General features: G+C 36.2%; 1 protein-coding gene and 2 long non-coding RNA genes across 8 annotated transcripts; 2 read left to right on the forward strand and 1 right to left on the reverse strand.

The window, feature by feature from the left end:
• Positions 1–1,828: 1,828 nt before the first annotated feature.
• On the reverse strand, positions 1,829–8,913 carry LOC147855861 (uncharacterized). 4 transcript variants are annotated; one of them, XR_015530873.1, is made up of 6 exons: positions 5,719–8,913; positions 5,510–5,612; positions 4,353–4,453; positions 3,749–3,816; positions 3,095–3,314; positions 1,829–2,320 (listed from the first exon to the last, which is right to left on the reverse strand). It is a non-coding gene; the product is annotated as an uncharacterized LOC147855861 (long non-coding RNA). The 4 variants fall into 4 exon arrangements; XR_015530874.1 differs by lacking the exon at positions 4,353–4,453; XR_015530872.1 differs by having other exon boundaries at positions 5,510–8,913.
• Positions 8,914–11,396: 2,483 nt separating this feature from the next.
• Positions 11,397–12,455, forward strand: LOC147855862 (uncharacterized). 3 transcript variants are annotated; one of them, XR_015530798.1, is made up of 5 exons: positions 11,416–11,552; positions 11,621–11,667; positions 11,787–11,885; positions 12,197–12,267; positions 12,352–12,455. It is a non-coding gene; the product is annotated as an uncharacterized LOC147855862 (long non-coding RNA). The 3 variants fall into 3 exon arrangements; XR_015530797.1 differs by lacking the exon at positions 11,621–11,667 and having other exon boundaries at positions 11,397–11,552; positions 12,197–12,228; positions 12,352–12,443; XR_015530796.1 differs by lacking the exon at positions 11,621–11,667 and having other exon boundaries at positions 11,407–11,552.
• Positions 12,456–12,697: 242 nt separating this feature from the next.
• LOC147855863 (uncharacterized) lies at positions 12,698–20,897 on the forward strand. Its single transcript, XM_087330195.1, has 15 exons — positions 12,698–12,782; positions 12,887–12,964; positions 13,057–13,139; positions 13,246–13,320; positions 13,432–13,571; positions 13,672–13,897; positions 14,881–14,977; positions 15,333–15,487; positions 15,730–16,066; positions 16,137–17,326; positions 17,481–17,535; positions 17,792–17,940; positions 18,974–19,060; positions 19,287–19,415; positions 20,382–20,897. Exons 6-15 carry the CDS (start codon positions 13,685–13,687, stop codon positions 20,496–20,498), a joined length of 2,529 nt encoding a protein of 842 aa, XP_087186321.1. The 5' UTR covers positions 12,698–12,782; positions 12,887–12,964; positions 13,057–13,139; positions 13,246–13,320; positions 13,432–13,571; positions 13,672–13,684; the 3' UTR covers positions 20,499–20,897.
• Positions 20,898–22,141: the final 1,244 nt, after the last annotated feature.

Consider the following 22,141-nt stretch of genomic DNA (forward strand, 5'->3'; position numbering starts at 1 on the left):
GTTTGTGTTGTTATCTTAAGCCATTCCTAGCATAACACAAATGAGTTTCCATTTAGTTACAATGACACTTAAGATGGGAATCATAAAATGTCTCAGTGAGAGACACTGAGACACCCACACAGAATAACGCCATTCGAGTACTTGCGTACACTAGTCATAAATGGATTGTAGATCCTGATCCGATCAAAGTACAACCCGATTGGCATATATGTATTCATGAAAACACATGGCTGCGTAAGGTCAGCTGGGACCCTTTGCAATGGACATGGCGTGATCCCTACGCGGGGCAAGGAAGCAAACCCATCCCTTTCTTCCAATTCACAACTAGATTGGGTCGCTACATTCTAGCTGCTCAAGCCGCCCGAGAACCGACTGTTGCAAAGGTCTGGCGCACATTTCAAGTTCCCTCCGCAATAATCACCAAGTTTTGGCAGAAAATCTGGAAGCAACAACACGCGAGGCGAATTACCACTTTCCAATGGTTGTTAATACATAAGTCCCTACCGGTGGGAGCATGGCAACGTGGGAACCTTAACTCTCCTAATTGTGTAGAGTGCCCACATTCAGTAGAATCCATACGACACGCTCTGTGGGACTGCCCAACGTCCCATAGAACATGGCGGGGGGTTGGCCGCTTGTTGCAGTTATGCCAAGTGCAAGGTTCAATCAAGTGGGGAAATATATGTTGGCTATCATGGCAGGCTGCAATTGGCCGATACGAGCATAAGGAGGAGGGGATGACTTTGGTGATAAAAGCACAAGAGGTTCTTTTCTCCTCCAGCGACAATGTCTACTATTTTCCTCTTAATGACAAATCTCAAGAGGTGTTGGAATTGGTCAGCCCAATAACCCTTTGGATTCTATGGAAACAACGATGTAGGCGAGTCTTCTCCAACCAAGCCACCCATCCAACAAGGTTACTGGCTATCATGGCAGGCTGCAATTGGCCGATACGAGCATAAGGAGGAGGGGATGACTTTGGTGATAAAAGCACAAGAGGTTCTTTTCTCCTCCAGCGACAATGTCTACTATTTTCCTCTTAATGACAAATCTCAAGAGGTGTTGGAATTGGTCAGCCCAATAACCCTTTGGATTCTATGGAAACAACGATGTAGGCGAGTCTTCTCCAACCAAGCCACCCATCCAACAAGGTTACTGCAAGAGATATGGAGTGAAATTGTAGCCACTCTGAAGAGCCAATATGATGGCCTTAAAGGTGGCTCCGAGGGAGTTGAAAGACAACGCATAGCCTTCATCCAACAATGGTCGTCCTCTCCCTTTCTTGAGTCAGTGGGCTTCCACATTAGATGGAACTATCGCATCCCTTTAAGGATTTGTACATAATCGCCTCATTTGTAAAATTTTATAACTAATGGAAGGAGTTTTTTTTTGGAAAAAAAATAAAAAATCATCTAAACTCTTTTTCCAATTGCTAAATACACTAGTAAGAATATTCCCGTCACCAAATGGGTTGATTGTGATCGAAACATTGACCACAAAAATATTTGCTAATTGGACAATAGAAATGTTGAGTTTCCATTTCCATAAACCCAAATTCACTATTACAATGTGAGGCAACATAAATCAACCACATTCACAAGTTTGATGCATGATACAAAATTGACCGTTCTGAGTGCTTCCTATACCAACCAAAAAACATTTCACAAGCATTATAAGGGATTAGTTACATTGTAATATGTCATATTGCGCCTTCATATGAAAACCCTAACGATGTTTTTGTCATGTAGAGGCATAATCTATATCAGGATTGAAAATATTGAGCCCAACTCAAAATTTAATGAAAATACTTAACTTTTTGACTGTTGCAATTGCCAAACTTATAAAAGAACAAAAAACAATTACTGCATGCAAAACTTTAACTGAGTCTTGCTCCACAATTTAGCCCAAAAGCTAAAACTAAAACTAAAACATCACGACCAATCCTTATACCATTTTGATGGAAGTCTATCCAAAGATAGTTATATATAAAATTGCAAAAGATAAGAAAACAACACTTGAATATCCACTCAGAGAATATTTGAACAAAAACACATATACTGAGGGTTAGATGAGGAACAAACAAAAGCTTTGGGCGGGTATCCTTCTTCCCCAGTATTTTGATTTGCTCAACTCATTCAAGCTCCTCATCAATCTTCTTTAAATGAGGTATTACTTCCTTCCCTTGTTAAAGCTTCTCCAACTTACGATACCCCTCTTCTTTCCTTGCCAACTCTTCGGCAGCCGACTGTAATGCCGCTTCCATCTTACAGTGATTCTCATCATGTATTTTCTGGAGATCGTCATGCAGTTGAGCAGATTCCTGACAGAATAGACGTAAGTTCTTAAAAGAAATATTTTAGTGGATGAAACATAAGTGGTAAAAACTTTGAAAGGGATAAACAAAATATTTAAATGAGAGAAAACAAGGTAAGAAAGAGTCCAAAAAAATTATTGTGGCCTTTTACACGTTTTTTTGAAAACTTTAGATGCACAAAAAACTTAACTGGGTTGAATTGAAGGAAGCTTTCCATATGGTTATTTGCCAAGGTCTTTGACAACTCTAAGTAGGGTTGAGGGTAACTCTAAGTAGCAAAGGGAGTCAAGGAAATAACTAGCGGCTAATATTTGTGAAATGGCTATTTTTCAAGGCTTTTGAAAATTGATATGGATAAAAGAATATTTAAATGTGTGAAAGTAAGAAAAAACGTTTTAAGCAATGATAAACAAAGAGCTACTTTCCAAGGTTTCTGACAACTCAGTTTCTAATTACCATCTATCATTTTAATGATTTTTACAAATAGCCAAAACATTGAAATTGAAAATCTAACCCAATATATAGAGAGTTTTGGTCTCAGGAGATTATATTTTACTCTCATGCAGAATCATATCAACAAAAGAAACAAATTTTGAGTTTGCCTGTTTCCATTTCTATGGACATAAAGGAACTATGGGGAAATTTTAAATGGGTACGCTTCCAAGAATTTTGAAAAGTTCTGTTGATCTCTTCCTATAGATATTTTTGTGCAATTTTCCAAAACTAAGAAATTTTTATGGAAAGCTGAAAGATTGGAAAAGAAACAAAAGTTGAGCTTGCCTCTACAAGAATAACTTCCACACCAGCTTGCTCCTTTTCTTTTGTCATTTAGGCTGCGACCTCATCAGATATCTTTTGCCAGCCCTCTTGCAACCTTCTCTCCACTTCCTTTCTTAACCCCTCCAAATCTAGAGATTCTTCTCCTATGCTCTTGATGGCCAAGTCAATCGTTTTCAATGACTCTTGCTTGATCAGCTTTAACTCGCCCAATTTTAGCTTCCTAGACATATTAATGATATTAGTGATCAGCATTATAATGACGGCATGGAAACAAAGTTCTTTATAGACTAAAGTTGTGTGGTGGCTAGATTTAGAGTTGAAAATATTCCCAGATAAAGTGATAGTAAGTATTGCCAAAAAACAAAAAGGTAACTCTTTCTTCTATCATCTGGTTACGGAAACTGTCTTCAATATATTCAAGATGTTGCTGGTAAGGATCTTAAGTAAGCGCGAAGTTTTCTTCAGCAGTAGTATATCAAACCATTTGTAGATGGATTGACAGAATCCTTGGTTAGAAATAAACTGAAAGCAATCCTTTTTTGTCAAGCAAGCATAGCTTATCTGATTTTCCAGAATTTTTTCATATTACTACACTTTATAACACCTGTGAAGTAAATCTCAAGATAAAGACATAGGTAGAGTACTATTGAAAACCTTGGCTTATCACAGAGCTGGAGGACGAAGTTGACAGCTGGGATAAACCTGGTATGTCCTGTATTCCACTACATGCCAAATGACATAAAGGAGCTAACATAATGGTTAATAGATTGTCCTAAAGCATGAATGAATACAACATTATTATATTAATGGGCAAAAATAGTGATGTTTCATTTGGTGGAATTATGTGATGATACTGAAACTCTTATGCAAACTGCCCATTTCCAAGATAAGGGACCAATGGGCCAATGTACACATCCCAAGATAAAATATAGGAATGATCAGGGGATTTATCAAATTTACAAGTGCAATTCACGTCTTAGAAGTAAATTGACTCATAAAAGCTCTCATATTGCTAACTTGAACTCTACCTCTCCTTCAGTCTTTTCAAGGGAATTTGTTTGCTCTTGCTGATTATCTCAGGCAAGCATATTGTGTCTTACAACGAAGAAGAAAAGAAAGAAAAATATATTACTATGAAATATATTTGGCTCTTGCTAATTATCTCAGGTAAGCATATTTTTTCTTTCAAAGAAGAAAGAAAGAAAGACATTCTGTCTTACAACGAAAAGGGAAAAGTTTTAAGTAAAAGAAATATTACATCCATAGTGCAGTATGTACAGCCTTTATATAAATTTAGCTTATCCTTCACCGGTTATCGATCGCATTCAAAATTCAGCCTTCCCCACATATCCAATATACCTATAGCCAGTAGTTAAGAAGCGTGTAATAAAACAAAGATGTATTAAGCAACCTACCAGTGAATGTTACCACTATGGAAAGTGTGGATGGTGAAGAAAGTATGCACACGAACATAGTTAGAAAGAAATATTAACGTCTTTTAAGAGGCCAAAATGGCCTATGGGACCCAACAAGAGATTACATCTTAAGTGTTGCTTCGTCTTTGAGAACAAATCAAAATAAAATAAGTATTACTCAGGAAATATAAAAGTAAATAAGATAAAAACATACGAGGGAATCTGGTTTTTGGCACATGTGAGATTCTCAAGTTAGATATATTGTAACTTTTGTCTTCGAAAGATCTCTAGCATAGGTCGATCCAGAATGGAGAGGTCATTTGATAAACTCTTAGTGTATAGACTAGGTTTCCATTCGATATAAATAGTAAGCACGGTCATTAAAAATATTACAGCACATCTTATTACATTTTAAGGTGCATGTACAAAAACAATACATCCAACTCAGACATTTCCATGCATGTATAATTCATTATCATCCCCTACATATACAGAATCCCCTTGGAACCTGTTTTCATTTGCATCAAATTCTGTTATTTTCCAAATTGTTTTTCATTTTCATCCATTTCACCTTTCATTTTCACATTAACAAAAGTGACTTCAATACATCTAACTCAGACATTTCATGCATGTATAATACATTATCATCCCCTACACATACAGAATCCCCATTGAACATGTTCTCGTTTGCTTCAAAGTCTTTCATTTTCCAAATTGTTTTCATTTTCGTCTATTTCACCTTTCATTTTCTCTGGTTTAGCCTTGCATTAGCATAAGTGACTTAGGTTTTTCAGACAACTTGATCACTTCTTTGGTTTTATAAGTCACATACGACGATACTTACCTCACATTTCTACTAACAAGGAGCTCTCCATCAGCCCTCACCCAAATGACTCAGTTTCCAATGTTTCTACCCTACCTAGAGGATCCCATGATTCATGTACTTACCACGCATATTAACATCCTGAAGTGAGCATGCACATATATATGTAAAACGTACCTAGACAACATGGAGAGGCAGGTAGACACCACATAGCTGTAAACACTGCATGCCACATTGATATGACTGACGTAGATTCCTCATTTCTATGCATACAAAATGACTGAGAAAATACAGAAACTGGATGTAAATAAGTAAGAATAGAAATAGAAAAAAATAAAAATATCTATAGATTTATAGGAAGAAAGAAATGGCCTATAAGATCAAACCTCAGATTACATCTTAAATGGTTGTTTTGTTCATTGTTGATCAATTGTCCTCGATGTATTGTTATCCAAAAACTCCTCCCTTATGTTTCATGAGTTCTAAAGAATATTCTCAAGCTTTTTAGGCGTTTATTACCCATTACCTTGCAAATTGCGCCAAAACCTTGCTTGAAAACACAGTGGTATCTCCTTCATATTTTATAAAAATAGCACAATGGAAAACATAGTGTTCTTCTAATTCCACCTCCAAGCGACCAATCAACATAACTTTCACACACGCCAACAAAGTGGTTGCTAAAACCACAAGCACACTGTGACCCTAGCCGGCTAGGCCTATGCCACCAACGCCCATGCACTAGATGCAGCCAAACAGCTTACTACAGCCGACACGTCAATAAAGGACCTATTGAAAACGTTGTGCAAGGCCAAAAAATCAAGTAAGGCCTTGAACATCAGAGCCTCTATGCAAATCCATCACCAAAGACAAGGCCCACCTCCATGCCACAGCACAACAAGCGATCACCACTGAGCAATGTGCACTCAGAAGACGAAATTCCTTGACCAATGCCAGGACTGATGGAACGAAGCCTACCAGCTGATCCAGCAGCAATAACAGAAGCAATGGAAATTATTGGGTTTGTATTAGTGTTGTCCTAAATCATTTAAGAGCCAAATACACCCATTAATGGAGTTGCTCCATGAGGACATATAAACAGCCAAGTGTTGCTCCACAACTGTCTGTAATGGACTCCAGTGGCCAACAGCATCCATTAGATGCAACTATAACACTAGATTAAACCTTTTATATGAACACCATAGGAAAAATATTCTAAAAATAAGAACGCACAAGATAGACCCATATTGACCTACCGTACAGGCTAATTACAGTAAGCAAACCAAGACCTTTCTCATAATAAACTCATTTGACACACCCTGGCAAGACAATGGGACTCCTTGAAGCAGAAATATAAACTATTATAGTTTTGAATACACAATGTGTGTTCACATCCAAAAATAAACATATCATAGTATTTAATTGGTAACACTTATAAAGAATCCCTGCCACACAATTTTGGGAGTTAAATGGACAAAACTTTAGACGTTTAAATCTTCTCATATGGATATGCATTTTCAAAACCAATCTGAAACATAAATGAGGAAAACAATTGCAAACGTTTAGAAGTTTAATCAAATCTGCTTCATAGGATGCTTACATTTATACAGCACTTATAATTTATTCATTAACAACATTTAATTCATGTCAAGATCAAATCAAATTTGTCCCACGAGGCTACATAAATAAAACAAAAAACAATTTGATGAGCATGGTGTGTGGCGCAGCAAACCAAGAGATAATTGATTGGTTGTCCCTGACATAATTATCCAGAAGTCTAGTTTTGAGATGCTCTTAAGTTCAAGACACAATAACAAGTCCTTGCACATTGGAATGGAGGAACATTCCCAATTTAGTCATACAGGTCAAATTTTTCCTTGTAAAAGAGATTAATATGTCCAGCTTCTGCCTCTCTACCCGCCTCTTTCCATGTTTCTCCAGCTCCACAAATAGCTTCATCAATACGAGGTTACAAAGACCCCAGACATGCACATACTGATCCTATTGACTATTTTAGCTTTATTGCGATCATATTCTTGATGATATGTACTCAAATCAATGTATCCTAGGATTCTTTCTGAAAATGCATACATGTAATATATATTTATATATAAACATATATGAGCAACTTTTATTTTCTTGGCATGCACTCAAACATTTTAAAGGTCTTCGTTTTAAAAGATGTTTCGCATTCATGTTATGGTTGTAACTGCACAAGCTTTTTCATGGCATGAGAGAGAGGCATATGGCACATTTGGAGTTTCATAAAATTTCAGAATCTAGGTTAACTGGGGACTGAGGCTCAGAAATGGTGTAATTAGGACTGCTTGGTGTCATAGTTATTAGGACTACTTATGATCTATTACATAGTAGCCATTCCGAAAACTATATAACACATGTAAGCAAATGGTGCTCTTCTTTTTCCTAACATACCAAAAGCATCATTTAATCATATCCTAAAATCGGTTTGTGCTATATCTACAGATGCACAAGTAATTTCTTACCATGACAAGAGAATTCTGAGAGTTTGATATTCATCCCATACCTTTTAACTCCCACACTCATGTGCATTTGTCACTCAACGTCAGGTTTTATCAGCACAATGGCACGGATACCCATCCAACCTTAAGAATTTTCCCATGCATTAATGTTGCACACACAAAAGTGTGAATCATGCATTATTTTAAAGATGCCCTCCCAAATTATAGAATACTTTTTTGGTATTTAGATCATGTTTCCTTGATTTTTCTCTCATACCTGGCAATGACTCTCATACTCTTTTTCAATAATATAATGGAGCTCCTGAGCTTTCAAGCAACTTAGCGTTTTTGCGATTAAATAGCTGTGATTAGTGTACCTCCATATATACACTTCATGATAAGATGGTTAATGACTACTCAGATGGTATCAATGACATGACATCTCGAAGTAATTGGAATTATATCAGCCACATTCAAACAGTTATATAATGAGACCCCAAAATAATCAATCAGAGAAAGCATTAGCACGCCATCCATCACACATAAAAATAGCATTTTTTAGCTTTTCTGAATCAATTTAATAAAGGGCTTCTTCACATAAGAGACAATTATTATCATGATAATTTTTCTGCTTTGCAAATTTTCCTTTCAAATCGTCAACGATAAAATCATTTACACAGCATCTAAAGACTATACCTTAGTAAAATAACAGATTTTAGCATCAGTGCCTTACAGCAAACATGGAGTGCGGTTGGTATACCGCTCAAATACGGCGCATCCCACTCTCGATAGCAATGAAATCATCTTTATAGGCAGCATAAAATGATGTACCAAAGTCTCTCCTTCAAAATCATCTTATTAAAAACATAATATGGAAGGCAAAGGGAGAGTTTGATCTCCAAACCTGTGGCTAGAGGGAACATGTTATGGAACTTGATACTCAGGGTCGTGAATGTTGATACTCATGGTCGTGGCTAGAAGGTTCCTCCGTTGGTCTTATCAGGTTGCTTTGCCAGGATGGAGATGTTGACATTGTCCTTGAATGGCCCATTCTCGATCCTAGAAACCTTAAAATTTTACCTTGACCTTACATTAGCCTTAATCCACATGGCACAAAAAAAACAGGAAAAAGGGAAGGCGACAAATCACCTGCTGCTACGATTCTACTCGCGACTGATTTCTGCAATAACATGTGTTGGTTACACTCCCGCTCCACCACAGCAAGATGAAGAATCATGGACGGATGGATCTGCTGTGAAAATTAGTGAGGGAGATTAGAAGACGTGTCATGGCTGGCGAGTGAGAAAAGGCTGACGTTCATTACGAGTGATAGATATGTAGATATACAGAGGGATGGAGGGAGGATCTTTAGTGGAAAGAGGCTGTCTTCTGTCAGGTTTGCGAGGACTGCCTCGCCTCGCCATAGCTTCTTTGACCCTCTGTCTCTCTCTCTCTTCTGAGTTCTCCAAGTCGGTCCACCCCAATACATATACTTGGCTGTGCCTCTCTGCCTGTGCCTGTGCCTGCGCCTACAGTAGCAAAGTAGCACAAGACAGTCGATGGCAATATGTACAGTATGTAGTAGTAATAGTCTAATAGACAGTAGTCGTACATTTGTAGTATGTATTATAATTGACATGCATGCGTAAATTATGTACGAGTAAAGCCCGGCATTATATAACAATCTGCAACGGTTCGGTTCGGTTCGGTTTGCGAGGGTCCAAACTGTTTAAAATTTTTGAAACCTGAATCAAACCAAACCAAACCGCGAAACCGCTAAACATTTTTCAAACTGTTAAACCATTAAACCGTAAAAACCGCGGTTTCGTGGTTCGGTTTCGGTTTTCAACATAGGTCATTTTTTATTTTTTTTATTTTTTTTATTTTTTTTAATTTATAATATTTCATTATTTAGAATTTTTAAAATTTTTAAGATGTTCCTAAAATGTCAAAATAAGGTATAAAAATGAAAAGATTGTTAAAAAACAAATTTTAAATTTGTTTAGAATTTTTTTAGAATTTTTTTAAAAAATAATTTAAAATTTAAAAATAGAAACCGTTAAACCGTTTAAACCGCGGTTTTTTACTGTTGAAACCGAACCGAACCGAAAATGTTTAAACCGTTAAGCTATTAAACCGCGGTTTCGCGGTTTGGTTCGGTGTTCATTTTGTGTCCCACAAACAACCGGCAACGGTTCGGTTCGATTTCAATAGTCTGAAACCGCGGTTTTAAAAAATAAATAAATAAAACAATCTTTTCATTTTTAGACCTTATTCTCACATTTTAGGAACATCTTTAAATTTAAAAATAATGAAATTTTAAATTTTGACCTAAGTTGAAAATCAAAACCGAACCACGAAACCGTGGTTTTAACAGTTTAATGGTTCACCAGTTTGAAAAATGTTAAACAATTTGGTGGTTCGGTTCAGGTTTCCAAATTTTAAAACGGCTCGGTTTTGACCCTCTCAAATTTAACCGAACCGTTGCCAATTGTTACGTCCCACTGATACAAAATTATTTATGATAACATGATTTCCTCGATCGGTAGAGATCTTCTCTTGTCTATACAAAGTTAGTTGTCACTCGAGTTTATGAATTTCAACCTTTTTAGAGCCCATATGAGCATTAAGTGCTAAATGAGCATTGTTTTTTTAACATATTCAAGTGGCCATAGGCAATTTGATCTCATATTGTCTACATTAAGTCTGTTGTCACTTAAGTTTATATATTTCAACATTTTTGGGCCAGAAGAGTGTTAAGTGCTAAATGAATATAGTTTTTTTAACATATTCAAGTGGCCGTAGGCAATGAATGTGCCTACACGAAGCTCCAACCTTCATTTGGTATCCTATCATTTACCATCACATGCAACATTGTATATAAACTCCAACATGGAAGTGAGGTGTGACATCCTTTTATTGTGCATCGTCTCATTTTATTGATTACTACTCATGGCTCATCGACATCATGCTACTTGATGTGGGGGCGTACAATGAGCAATAATATTATGCGTTTAGTTTTTCATGCACATCTATATGACGATGACATCTTGCACGATAAGGGAACTCTGCCATAGGCACTTAATGTTTCCTTTTGCATGAAAGGGCATTTTGAGGCAAAGAGGGTTTTTAACACCCATCTCACAGCATGATAAGGGATCATACTTGGAAACCATACATCAACATGAATGGAGACAAATCTTAGATTTTTCTATAATTCTATGTAGTAGGCAGAGAAAGGTGGATCACGACTACATCATTCGGTAGTGTGAGAAAGAATAAGGGAGGTGCGAGCTCTTAAACCCTAAACCATAGGAAACAGGTTGCACATATATTATAATTTATATGTAATTCATGTACATAGATTTGCAGATATATGTACATAAGCATTATGCAGTCGATGAATAATGAACAAGCAATGAAGAAAGTGAGAAAGCAAACGATGAAACCCCTCTTTTCTGTAGGCTCATTTCATTTCATTTCATTTCATTTCATCTCACCTCATCTCATATTTTCGTTCCTGCTTTTCTTCTGATGAAAAGAAAGAAAGACAGAGAATTACATCTCTCTCTCTCTCTCTCTCCCCCTCATTCTCTCATATGAATTTTGTAGTGTATGTCTGTGTCTTTTTTCCTTCGTAGACCACACACATACACACGCGTGCGCGCTTCCTTCTTCCCTTCTCTGCTACCAATTGATGGTACTTCGTCCTCACCAATTCAAATCCTTCTGTTTACAGCCACGTAAGTATATATCCTATCTCGCTCTTTGTGCCTATCTTCGTCTTGCCCTTTCTGAAGCTATGTTGCAGATAAGAACAGATCAGCGAAGCATCTAATTTGCATCAGTTTAGGAAATGTAATTCTTCCTTTCTTTTCTTTTGTATATGTGCGTGTATTCCTTGCATCACAATTGTACCAACTTTCTTCTTTATTTCAATAGTGATATGTTTGATTCCACATATATTCTCTTCACAGGAAATTAACCGATCTCTGGCTTCTTCCTGCTACTTGTGAAGCATCTAACTTTGCAGCCTGCCTCTACTGTCAAAAGTTTCTCTTCCCCTACGTTTACAGGTTTTTAATTCATCAAATTTTAGAAAACTTCCATTTGTTCTTGTGAGTTTTGTGTGTGATTTCTTTCGGTAGTAAACAGATTTTCTTTCATCTATTTTTGTGAAGCACATTTGAGAATACCAAGAGAAAGCATATTTTCATGAAGTTTGGAAATAATTTTTAATCCATTCTAGTGATTTTTGCTGGAGTTTTTCCTTTCTCACTCTCATTCATTTGAACTTAAACCAATATTTGCAGTTTTCATCCTTCTTTCTGCATTGTCGGAAGTCCAATTCAAGAAAACTGAGAGATATTAAAACTAATATTTGCAGGTTTCCTCCTTTCTCTTATTTCTGAACCTAAGGTGAGGAAACTGAGAGAGAAGCATCTACATTTGCATCAGGTGTGGAATTTTTGTTTTTCCTTCTGTTGTCCTTTCTTCAGTTTTTTCCTTTCGAAAATCTGGTAACAAATTTGATTTTTGTAGGAAAATGTATCAGTTTCTGCTTCGTTTTCTCTGTTTCTGAACCTAAGTCGAGAAAACTAAGAGAAGAATCTAATTTTGCATCAGGTTTAGATGTTTTGTTTCTATTTTTGTGAATCCTTGTTACAATTTTATAGCCTTTTTCTCTCTTTCTTGAACTGATACTTACAGATTTCTGCCTTAATTTTCTGCTATTTCTGAGGCTGAGTTTGAGAAAACTTAAAACACATCTTTTCATGAAGTTTCTTTTTTCCCTTCTATTTTCATTATTCTTGGAGCTGTAATTTCTTTCTCTAATTTTAAAATCTTTCTTAAACTTGTATATGCAGATTCTGCTATCCACCTTCTATTTCTGATGCCAATTTGAGAAAGCTGAGAGGCATTGTTTGAAGTGCTAAAGTTGAGAAAACGGAGCTAAACAATCTTTGCATCAGGTTTATATTCTAGTTTATTTTATTCTACTATTTTATACAATTTTCATATCAGTCTTGTTTCTGTTTTAGTCATTCTTAAATGTGCATTAATTTGTTCTTTGCAGGATTTGGATTGGTGTCTGCCTTCTGTTTGCTGTTTTCTGGAGCTAAATTGAAAACTTTGAGAAGAAACTTGTCATCAGGTTTGGAATGTTTTGTTTTGTTTTTGCGATTCTTGCACCAGTTCTGTTTGTTCCTTTTAAATTCCAGGTAATGAGATAAATTTGATCTTTAGAGAAAATTGCGAGAGCTCATTGCCTCAGCACTGTTACTTCTGAAGCTAAGTTTAGAAAACCAAGAGAAGAATCTTTGCTTCAGGTTTGAACTTTTCTTTTTTGTTTCCTTAAGCATGATTCTTTTACAATCTTTTTCCCGTCTTTGCTAGACCTTGAATGAATGCTAAGAATATAATTGATCTTTTCAGAAATGGATCAGTTTCTTCCATCTACTATTTCTGAAGCTAAAGTTTAGATAACCGAAAGAATCATCTCCTTATCAGGTTTGCAGTTTTTTGTTCTCTCTTTTGTGTTGTATTTGAAAATAGATCTGTTCTTTTCTTTCTTTACTCTGATATTAAAGGCTTGCTGACAAGGCAATTTGATCTTTACAGGAAATGGATCCAGCTATGCCTTCCTTCTGGTATTTCTGAGATAATTTGAAAACTGTAGTTTGATCTTTGCAGGAAATGGACCAATCTCTGCCATCCTTATTGTATTTATGAAGATAACTTAAAAACTGAATTTACGTCAGGTTTGTGTTTTATTTCCTTTCCAATGGGAAATTTGCATTTGTTTTTTCTTCCTTCTTTCAATTTTTAATATCAACAAACAAGATCATTTCATCTATGAAGGGACTTTTGGGAAATGGATGAGAGTGATTTCGGAAAAGGCATTTTCAGTGATGATGATGAAATACCAGTGGATATGGAGATGTTAAAGGAGAAAATAAATCTTGTACCACTGGCGGATATGGACTTTGGAGAAGCACCAGATGACCTTATGGACATAGATTGCTCTATACAGGATCATATTCTCGCACCTTTGAGTTTGGAGTCATCGGAGCAAATGGATTTCAAGGTCTTTTACTCCTATTATTTTGCTTAATCATGTCTGTGTAATTATTTTTTGATCATGCTGATAAAAGAACCTAGATCTGGTTGAATGCATTCTAAGCCCTATAATTTAATATGGTTCTGAAAGACTCACTTGTATACCTACTGGGCCATGTTATGAAGCTAGAGATTTCCAAACCGTTTGAATTTGTATCACACATCACAATATTGTTTCAACGAAATACACTTGATTTGATGTGGATAGATTGTTCATGATTGACGTGCATCCATAGATTTTCCATGTGTATCATATGGAAAATGCTTTCACATCAGCAGCTATAGTCATGTAGCTACTAGATATATATAACAAAAATGATCAAAATTGATTGCAGAAAAATTCAAACTTTATAGATAAAAAAATTTAAACATTACTATTGCCATGACTTGCAATAAACAACCATCATCTGCAGAAAAAGAACCAAATGAAAAGGTTTAAGCTCTAGAGAAGTAAATAAACATGATTTAATTAAGCCAAAATAAGCAAGAGTACGTACGTCGTGCCAAAACATGGGATGTAAGGCTGTACTCCTCATCTGCATGATCAATGAACTCCAATGAGTGAGCAAATACGTAGAATAATCCAAAATGAAGTATAGCTTTGGCTGAAGCATTCCGTAACTTCTGCATCATGTTATCAAAATTCTATGTATTTGTGATTGCCTATGTGATATGGTCTAAGGATCTACTACCTAAATGTTAGCTACAGACTTAGCAATAGTTTTTGTCCTCTGATTTTTAGTTTCTAGTATTCAGCTAGGGACTTTTTAGTAGTTGATGTGTATGTATAGCCGATGTCTCCAATGTGATTATAGGTGATATTTCCAATGTGATTAATCAGTTAAATAAAATATTAGATGGTTGCATTGCTAAATATCTCAACTAAGAAGATATCCACAAACATTATTCTGAAACATGATAATAATGTAATTTGTTTTTGTATTCACTTAGGACTCCTTGAAACTAGATATTGAACACTCCCAGATAGAACCAAATGGAGAGGAGACCATTCTAAAGCGAGTCAAGATGGAAGCTTCCAATGGTGGATGTAAGTTTTAAAGATTTTGGCTGCACACTGAGGATAAAGCATTTCCATATTCGTAAAGATTTGACAGAACTATTCTTATCAAGTACATCCTTTGAGTTCAAACTTCATGTTTGGAATTTGGCTCAAGCCTTAATGCACATTATATTGGGAAGCTGTATTTACTCCAATCCATGAAGAGATGCACATTTTATTAATTTTGTATCATTATGATCAGTTCTCTTCTTCTTCAGATTGACATTAAGTTTGTCCTGAAGATTGTATATTTCTTTTACTTCTGATTTGTCTCGTAGGACAAATTTATGCATGCTCTGTTGCTGTAATAACCTTATATCTTTTGTGATTATTGTGGATGCAGTGGATGTTGGGGGCACCACAGTGACAGCAGCTAAGGTGGCTGCAAAGGTATCGGCTGATATTGTGACTGGTGGTGTTGTGGCAGAAAACGGACCTCCTCCAGATTTCAGTTCCTGGACTGTTGAAGATGACATACTCTTAAAGAATGCCATGGAGGTCCTTGTTTTTTTTTTCTTGTTCAGTGTCAGCCCATATTTAGCTTCTTAAGAGAGAAAGAAAGATGTATTAATGTCTACTAAAGGCCAAAATAACCTATGAGACCAAATAAGTTTTAAAAAATGTTTGCGATCGATGTGTCTCATCATACTATACCTTTTTCCTCAGCACTACACAAGCATCAGACATAGAGCAGTAAAAATTTCAAGCTGGGTGAGATTGTCATTTATATGTGTATTCAGGTAGGGGCAGCCATAGAAGCACTCGCAAAGGGTGCAGTGAAATTCTCAAAACAATATACAGCACAAGAACTTCGTGCAAGATGGTGGGCTCTTCTCTATGATCCTGTAATTTCAGAAGAATCTGCTCTTCGGATGATGAAAAGTGATGCATGTTTACCCAATCCAACCAAGCTCACAAACTTGAATCGGCTAAAGTACCCTCAAGTATCAAATAAGAAACGCAAACTCAAAAGTGTACGGGCTTCTTTCTATAAGATGCGGAAAAAAATGGCTGCAGATTTGAGTACAAATTCCTTGGTATTAAAAGTTGAGACTGAAGCAATTGAACCATTATCAGGTAGATGTTCTTGATTTGGTTTGTGAAACTGTAACCTGCAGCATCAAATGACCATTTATTGGGTTTTCAGGTATAGTTGCTTCTAAGGAATCAGAACTTTGTGTAGAAGAAAACATGTTTTCTCAAATGTTTGAACTTTTTGCTTCTGGTGGAGTGGGAGAAGTGGTTCAAGCAGTTCCATCTGGTCTAGTCGATGGAGATCAGAAAGATAGTCCAGTGATAATTCCTGAACAGAAAGATGGGGAGTTTTCGGCAGGTCAGCAAAAGAAGTCAGACACGTTTTCTCGGGAACACATGTTAAACATTGAGGAATCAAATTCGTTGGCTACCTCACAAATAATATGCTCTGATCCATCCAAAACAACTATTGAATCAGGCACAGTGGATAATTTGCAACGGCAAAAAGATGATGGCCAGCAAAACCATCCTCCTACTGCTGAACCAGATACAACCACAGGTCACATGTCAAGAAAACTTTCACCAATTATATTAGGAAAAGGTGATGTTGATGCAGCGAAACGGTTGGAGTTACATTCCAGGGAAGGAAAAACGACTTATGCTATCGATTCATCCAATAAGACAGAATGTGTTGATTTATCCAATGTTGAAAATATGATTTGTGTTTTAAATACTGAAGACACAGATATTCCTTCTCCACCCCCTGGTTCTGCTATGCGTGTACCATCTCTCTTCTCAAATATGTATTTTGCATCAGAAATCAAGGCTGAAAAGAGCGAGTTAGGCAGAATGGGTTCAGGATATGAAGGAGGTGATGATTTTGTAGCATCTAGGAATGAACTATTGCCACTGAGCGCACAGGATAAAAATAATGCTGATGTTGTTGTGAAGCCAGAGCCTTGTACGGAGGTTCTTGACACGACAACTGACCAGGGTGTCCTACCTTCATCTTCTTCTAGTGCATGTGCAATTCCTCAGATGCATGGTAACGAATCCATGGACGTTTCAGAAAACAGTGGCAAAAGTTGGGTTTTGTTATCAAAGGGTAAAGTGAAGAACACCGATGATATCTCTGCAGTTGTTGATCATCCCACATCACAGTCTGAGGTAGTAGCTGGGTCCATCAATGAAAGTGTCTTCCCTTCAGATGCTGGAGTACGTCAATTGGAACAAGAGTTTCGTTATACAGATCAAACTGCAAATTCTCTTACCGCAATGAAAGGTGGGGTTTTTTGCCAGGATTATAATGATGGTCTGGAGAGTGATGAGGAACTCCCAAATTTTTCGGATGTGGAGGCAATGGTAAGTTCTCCCATCCACATCCAATAGTTCTATGAAGCTCATGAAATATTGCTGTCCTTTTTTTTGTTAATACCAAGTTTTTATTGGCAATTCGTTTGATATAATTAACATTTGAGCTTATGAGTATGAACATTTTCTTTTGGTTTATCTGCAGATATTAGATATGGACCTAGATCCAGTGTTTGATGAGGATGCTTTGGCAAGAGCAGGTGCGTAACTCTTACCTGTAGCTCTTAATAAAACTAAAAGAATTTGATGCAAAGCTTTTCTTAAAGGGCTAGAGGTTTTTAAATACCCATTTTTAGGATGACTATATATATAGTGTACATATACATATATGCATAACCCAATTTTAGGATGACTATATATATATTGTGTATACATACATATATGCATAATATATATGTATGTATAAATAAATATATAAACTATGGTTCTTGTTCAAAATTGAATTTATTCTCACAGAATCAAGGCGCTTGTATCGAAGACATAGAAAAACTTTAATGAGATTGGAACAAGGTGCAAATGCTGCTCTAGACAGGGCATTAACTCTTCAAGGGGCTATTGCAGTTTTCTATGGCTACTATTTACGATATTTTATCACAAAAAATGAGGTAATTCTTGCTGGTTGTTGAGTTGTTTTAAACAATTGTTTTGTACATTGAGCTCAGTTATCGATGCCATCTTGTGAAATTATTATTTCTCATCTTTGTTCTCTCCCATGCAATGATTGATACATTGACGAAGTATTACTTTTCAGTAAGTATCCATTCTGTTTCGTAGTTCGGTTTGGCAATTTTTCTGGGATGTGTCAGGTTTCAAAATGTATGGATCTGTCATTTCAATATCATTTATGCTGAATCACATTGTTACTAGACAATCTGAGTACTTCTTCTATCCTGTTTTCTTATGTTGTTTCTTAATATGCTTCCTTAGATACCCTTGTCAAGGCTATATATTCTTAATAGAAGGATTGAGTTTTCTTTTGCAAAAAGTGTGTGGTCTGTAAGAGGTAAATCATCTGCTTTACTTTCCTCAGTTCCCTTCAAGGTTATTTATTCTCACTGGACCTATGTGTCTTTGTTTGCCAGAATGCGTGTACATGTAGATTCCTTGATTTACTTTTCTGAACTATCAGACCCATAAGATGTCTGATGAAGCATTCATTGTGTGTAATCTATCAAATCACGTGGCTAGGCACATGCTGCAAGAAAGTTTATGTTAATGATTCTACAGTAAGTCTCTTATTTCAGTGAGGACGCACTTCAAGAAGCTTGTGTACTGATACCAACTGTCATTTTTTAAACATATCGTGTATTTGATATCTCCACTCCTGAACTAAGCATTTACTGTTTGATTATTGTGAAGAAAGTGAACTGAATAGAACCATGAAACTGTGGTAAATGGCTTAATGATTGGTTTAGAATTGGTTTAGGTTGTGGATCTCTTAAACAGTTTGGCTGAATGGTTTTGCATTTTTGTTTGGTTTGAGACTATCAAATTGAACCAAACCATTGCTGATTGCAACTGAAATAGGGTGTTTGCTGCTACATTTTACTATTTTTGTCTTGAGTTGCTTATGATGTATCATTGTTTGTTTACGTAATGTGTTCTTTTGATCCATGGGCCTTACTTTTGTACATGCAGGTAACATTGGGCAGGATGACTATGGACAGTGCTGTGGATATTGATTTGGGTAAAGAAGGGCGGGCAAATAAAGTGTCTCGGAAGCAGGTATTATTTATAACGTCCATAATGTTTATTATAAAGTCTCCTTCTCATGTTTATGATAATAAGCATTTTCTGTAGTTTACAAATGTCTTCTATCTTTTTTTTCTGTATTTCCACACACACAGAGCATTGCTATCTACATTTGGGAGGCAAATTTTTCCAAGCTTGAATAATATTATGTTCGACTCTTTGTTCCTGATTATCATATTTACTTCTTTTTGTTATTTAGGCCACAATTAAGCTGAAGAAGGATGGTGTCTTCTATTTGAAAAATTTGGGTCGGCGAGACCTATCAGTGAATAATATCCCCATTCCATATGGTCAACATGCACACCTTGGATCAAATTGCCTAATTGAGGTGATATGTCATGTCATGAGTTTTTGCCTTCAAGATTTCATTTAGAAGCTTTTCAAGAGAGTAGAGTATATGCTGATGTTGTTTCATTCCATGCATCATTATTACAGTAATATTAATTTCTGTAAAAGAAAATGAAGGAAAGCTACTTCTAATTCTGTTCTCCTTTGTGATAGTATGGTTTAGTGATTGTTCATTTACTCGTTTCTAGTTAATTCAGCTTAGGTAGTTGGGACATGAACGATATGCTCGATGGAGTGAATGGTCTGTACTACATATGCAACTATTCTCTCTCTCTCTATATATATGCAGAGAGAGAGAGAGAGAGAGAGAGAGAGAGAGAGAGAGAGAGAGAGAGAGTATATAGCTATAACATATACCTTGCTATTAAGTGTTCCTTTTGTTGCTATATCATAGAACTTACAAACGAAGTTTGTGGAAACTGGATATCTGCTTTTTACCACCAGAAACAAGACAACTAAAACAGAAATAGAGCTTTTCTTTATATCTAATGCAAGCAGTGGAAAAACCATTTATAAAATTTAGAAAGGGAAAACTCTGTGATGCCCTTGGGTTTCTGTTTTTTTATTTACCCAAATGTTATTGGTCAGCTCCTCATGAATAATTACATGGTTAATTCATGCACGTTTTCTCAACTCTATGAGATATTTGACCTGGGTTAACTGGAGCATCTGATGAAACAAAGGAAACAAAGGGGTAGTTTTGGCATTTTTAGTTCTTTCCATAGAAAAAGCAATGCGCCTTTGCACATGCATGTCGGAAAGTTGACTAAGGATATGTTAGGCAGAAGATATGTTTTTTTAATAATGGAAGGATATATAATTCATGTTTATAATAGGCTGGTTTTTTTTGCGATATCTACTAATTAACTTTCATTGGTTGAATGTTTTATAGACCTTAAATCGTATACATACTAACTTAGTAAAGAAACTGTTCTATTTTGTTTAGGTGGGTGGGATGCGATTCGTTTTTGAGATTAATAAGAAACTGGTCAAACAACATGTAGCAGAAATGCATAACTCTCTACAACATGGTGGTGAAGTGGGGATCAAGAAATGTGTGTAAAAATTTAATAATGGGTTTTGACACTCTGCTGTTATCCTATAAATGGAAGTCAAAAGAGAGATGGATGGATTGAAGCAGATTTGATTAAAAAGCAATTCTTCAGGAACTTCAATTGGATCCCATCACACAATGGTTTGGTATTCAAATCTCATCACATGATTGTTCTTACAGGCTAATATCATTGTCCCATCCATAGCGACCATTATTATGGTTATATAGGTAGCTGGTTCTTACAAATTAATATGATTGTCCCACCCATAGGGATCACTTTTGTGGTTCTTTAGATCCATCTCTACTTTTGTGGGTGTTGGTTTTATTCTTCCTTCTTGAAACAGAATGGTTTTTATTGGCAAATCTTCGCCATGGAAGTGTGGCAGTAACAATCTCTCTCTCTCTCTCTCTCATGATTTGTACTAAGCAATGTTCTAATGATTTATACAAGGGTCAACTCATTTTGCCAATGATTTGCCATTGAAGCTCCCTCCCAACATATTGTCGACATGTGCTTACCAAAGAATCTTCCAGAATTGCTCTTTATTGCATTGTTCCAAAACATTAGAAAGTGAATCTTGGCGCAACGTTTAAGTTGGTTAGAGGTCTTCCCCCAGTTTTGAATCCTTGTGATTCTTGCCTTACTTTCTAGCTTTCTAGCTCATTCTTGTGACTCCGTGTCAACCATTTCCCCTTGATTATTCAAATATCTTATGCCCATTTCTTTGAGGTGGCATGGCTCGGCTCCAAATGATGAAGTTAAATTATTTGGAATGATGTTATTACCATTGTGATTTCTTTGTTGGTGGAGACTTGGCTATGTATCACCCATGACAACATCAGGACTAGTGGACACCTGTATTTTGTGATCATGGCGAATGTGATGGCCTTTGTATTGATCCTTGGTGGTTTGAGTCATAGAGAAGAACCTAATCACGCTTGTCAATGTGACATGTAGAGACATGACCGTATTTAATCATGAGTCTACACCATATGTTTTGTGGCGACAATGTTTGCCCTTAAAACAACTTCCAACTTCTAACAAATACTTTCAACTTTAGCTTGCACACCAATGGTCGCAAATTCTTCCATGATAGAGTGGCACATTCAAATGTGCATACACACCAATTTCTATAAACATTTGGAATATTTGTGTAGATCTCGTGCATGTTTTATGGACAACAAATCTCAACAAATAGAGTATTAGTTGCAATGGTTGCAATAGAGGACTCTTGGAAATTGCCCATGATATGTTGCATTGATGGAATAGAGTATGATTGAGGAATATTAACCCACACTACCTTATCTTGAGACTTATACAAAAGCCAATTGGATTAATAATCAAACCACTAAAAAATTTGTTGCTAGTAAGAGAATAATGACATAGACCCCATTAACATAGTAAAACTTTTTTTATTGAAAATCAAGCCTCCGAAGAAACTCTATAAAGTTCTTAGTGAAGAACATTGCTAAATTTGAGGTTGTGATGTGAAGTTACTATCCAACCGTTTTTCTTATTAATTGATAAAGAATCAGTTGTGAAAATTCCCAGCATCGCTTGGAAGGTTTGATATGTATTTGGGTCATTGTATTTATCAACATGTTTTGTTTATTTGGGCTAGCCATATTCGACTAGGTGACTCCCGAGTGCA

Source organism: Azolla caroliniana, unplaced genomic scaffold (assembly GCF_043228905.1).
Source record: "Azolla caroliniana isolate FFs.n. ecotype wild unplaced genomic scaffold, voAzoCaro1.0.p SCAF_14, whole genome shotgun sequence".
NCBI lineage: Eukaryota > Viridiplantae > Streptophyta > Polypodiopsida > Salviniales > Salviniaceae > Azolla > Azolla caroliniana.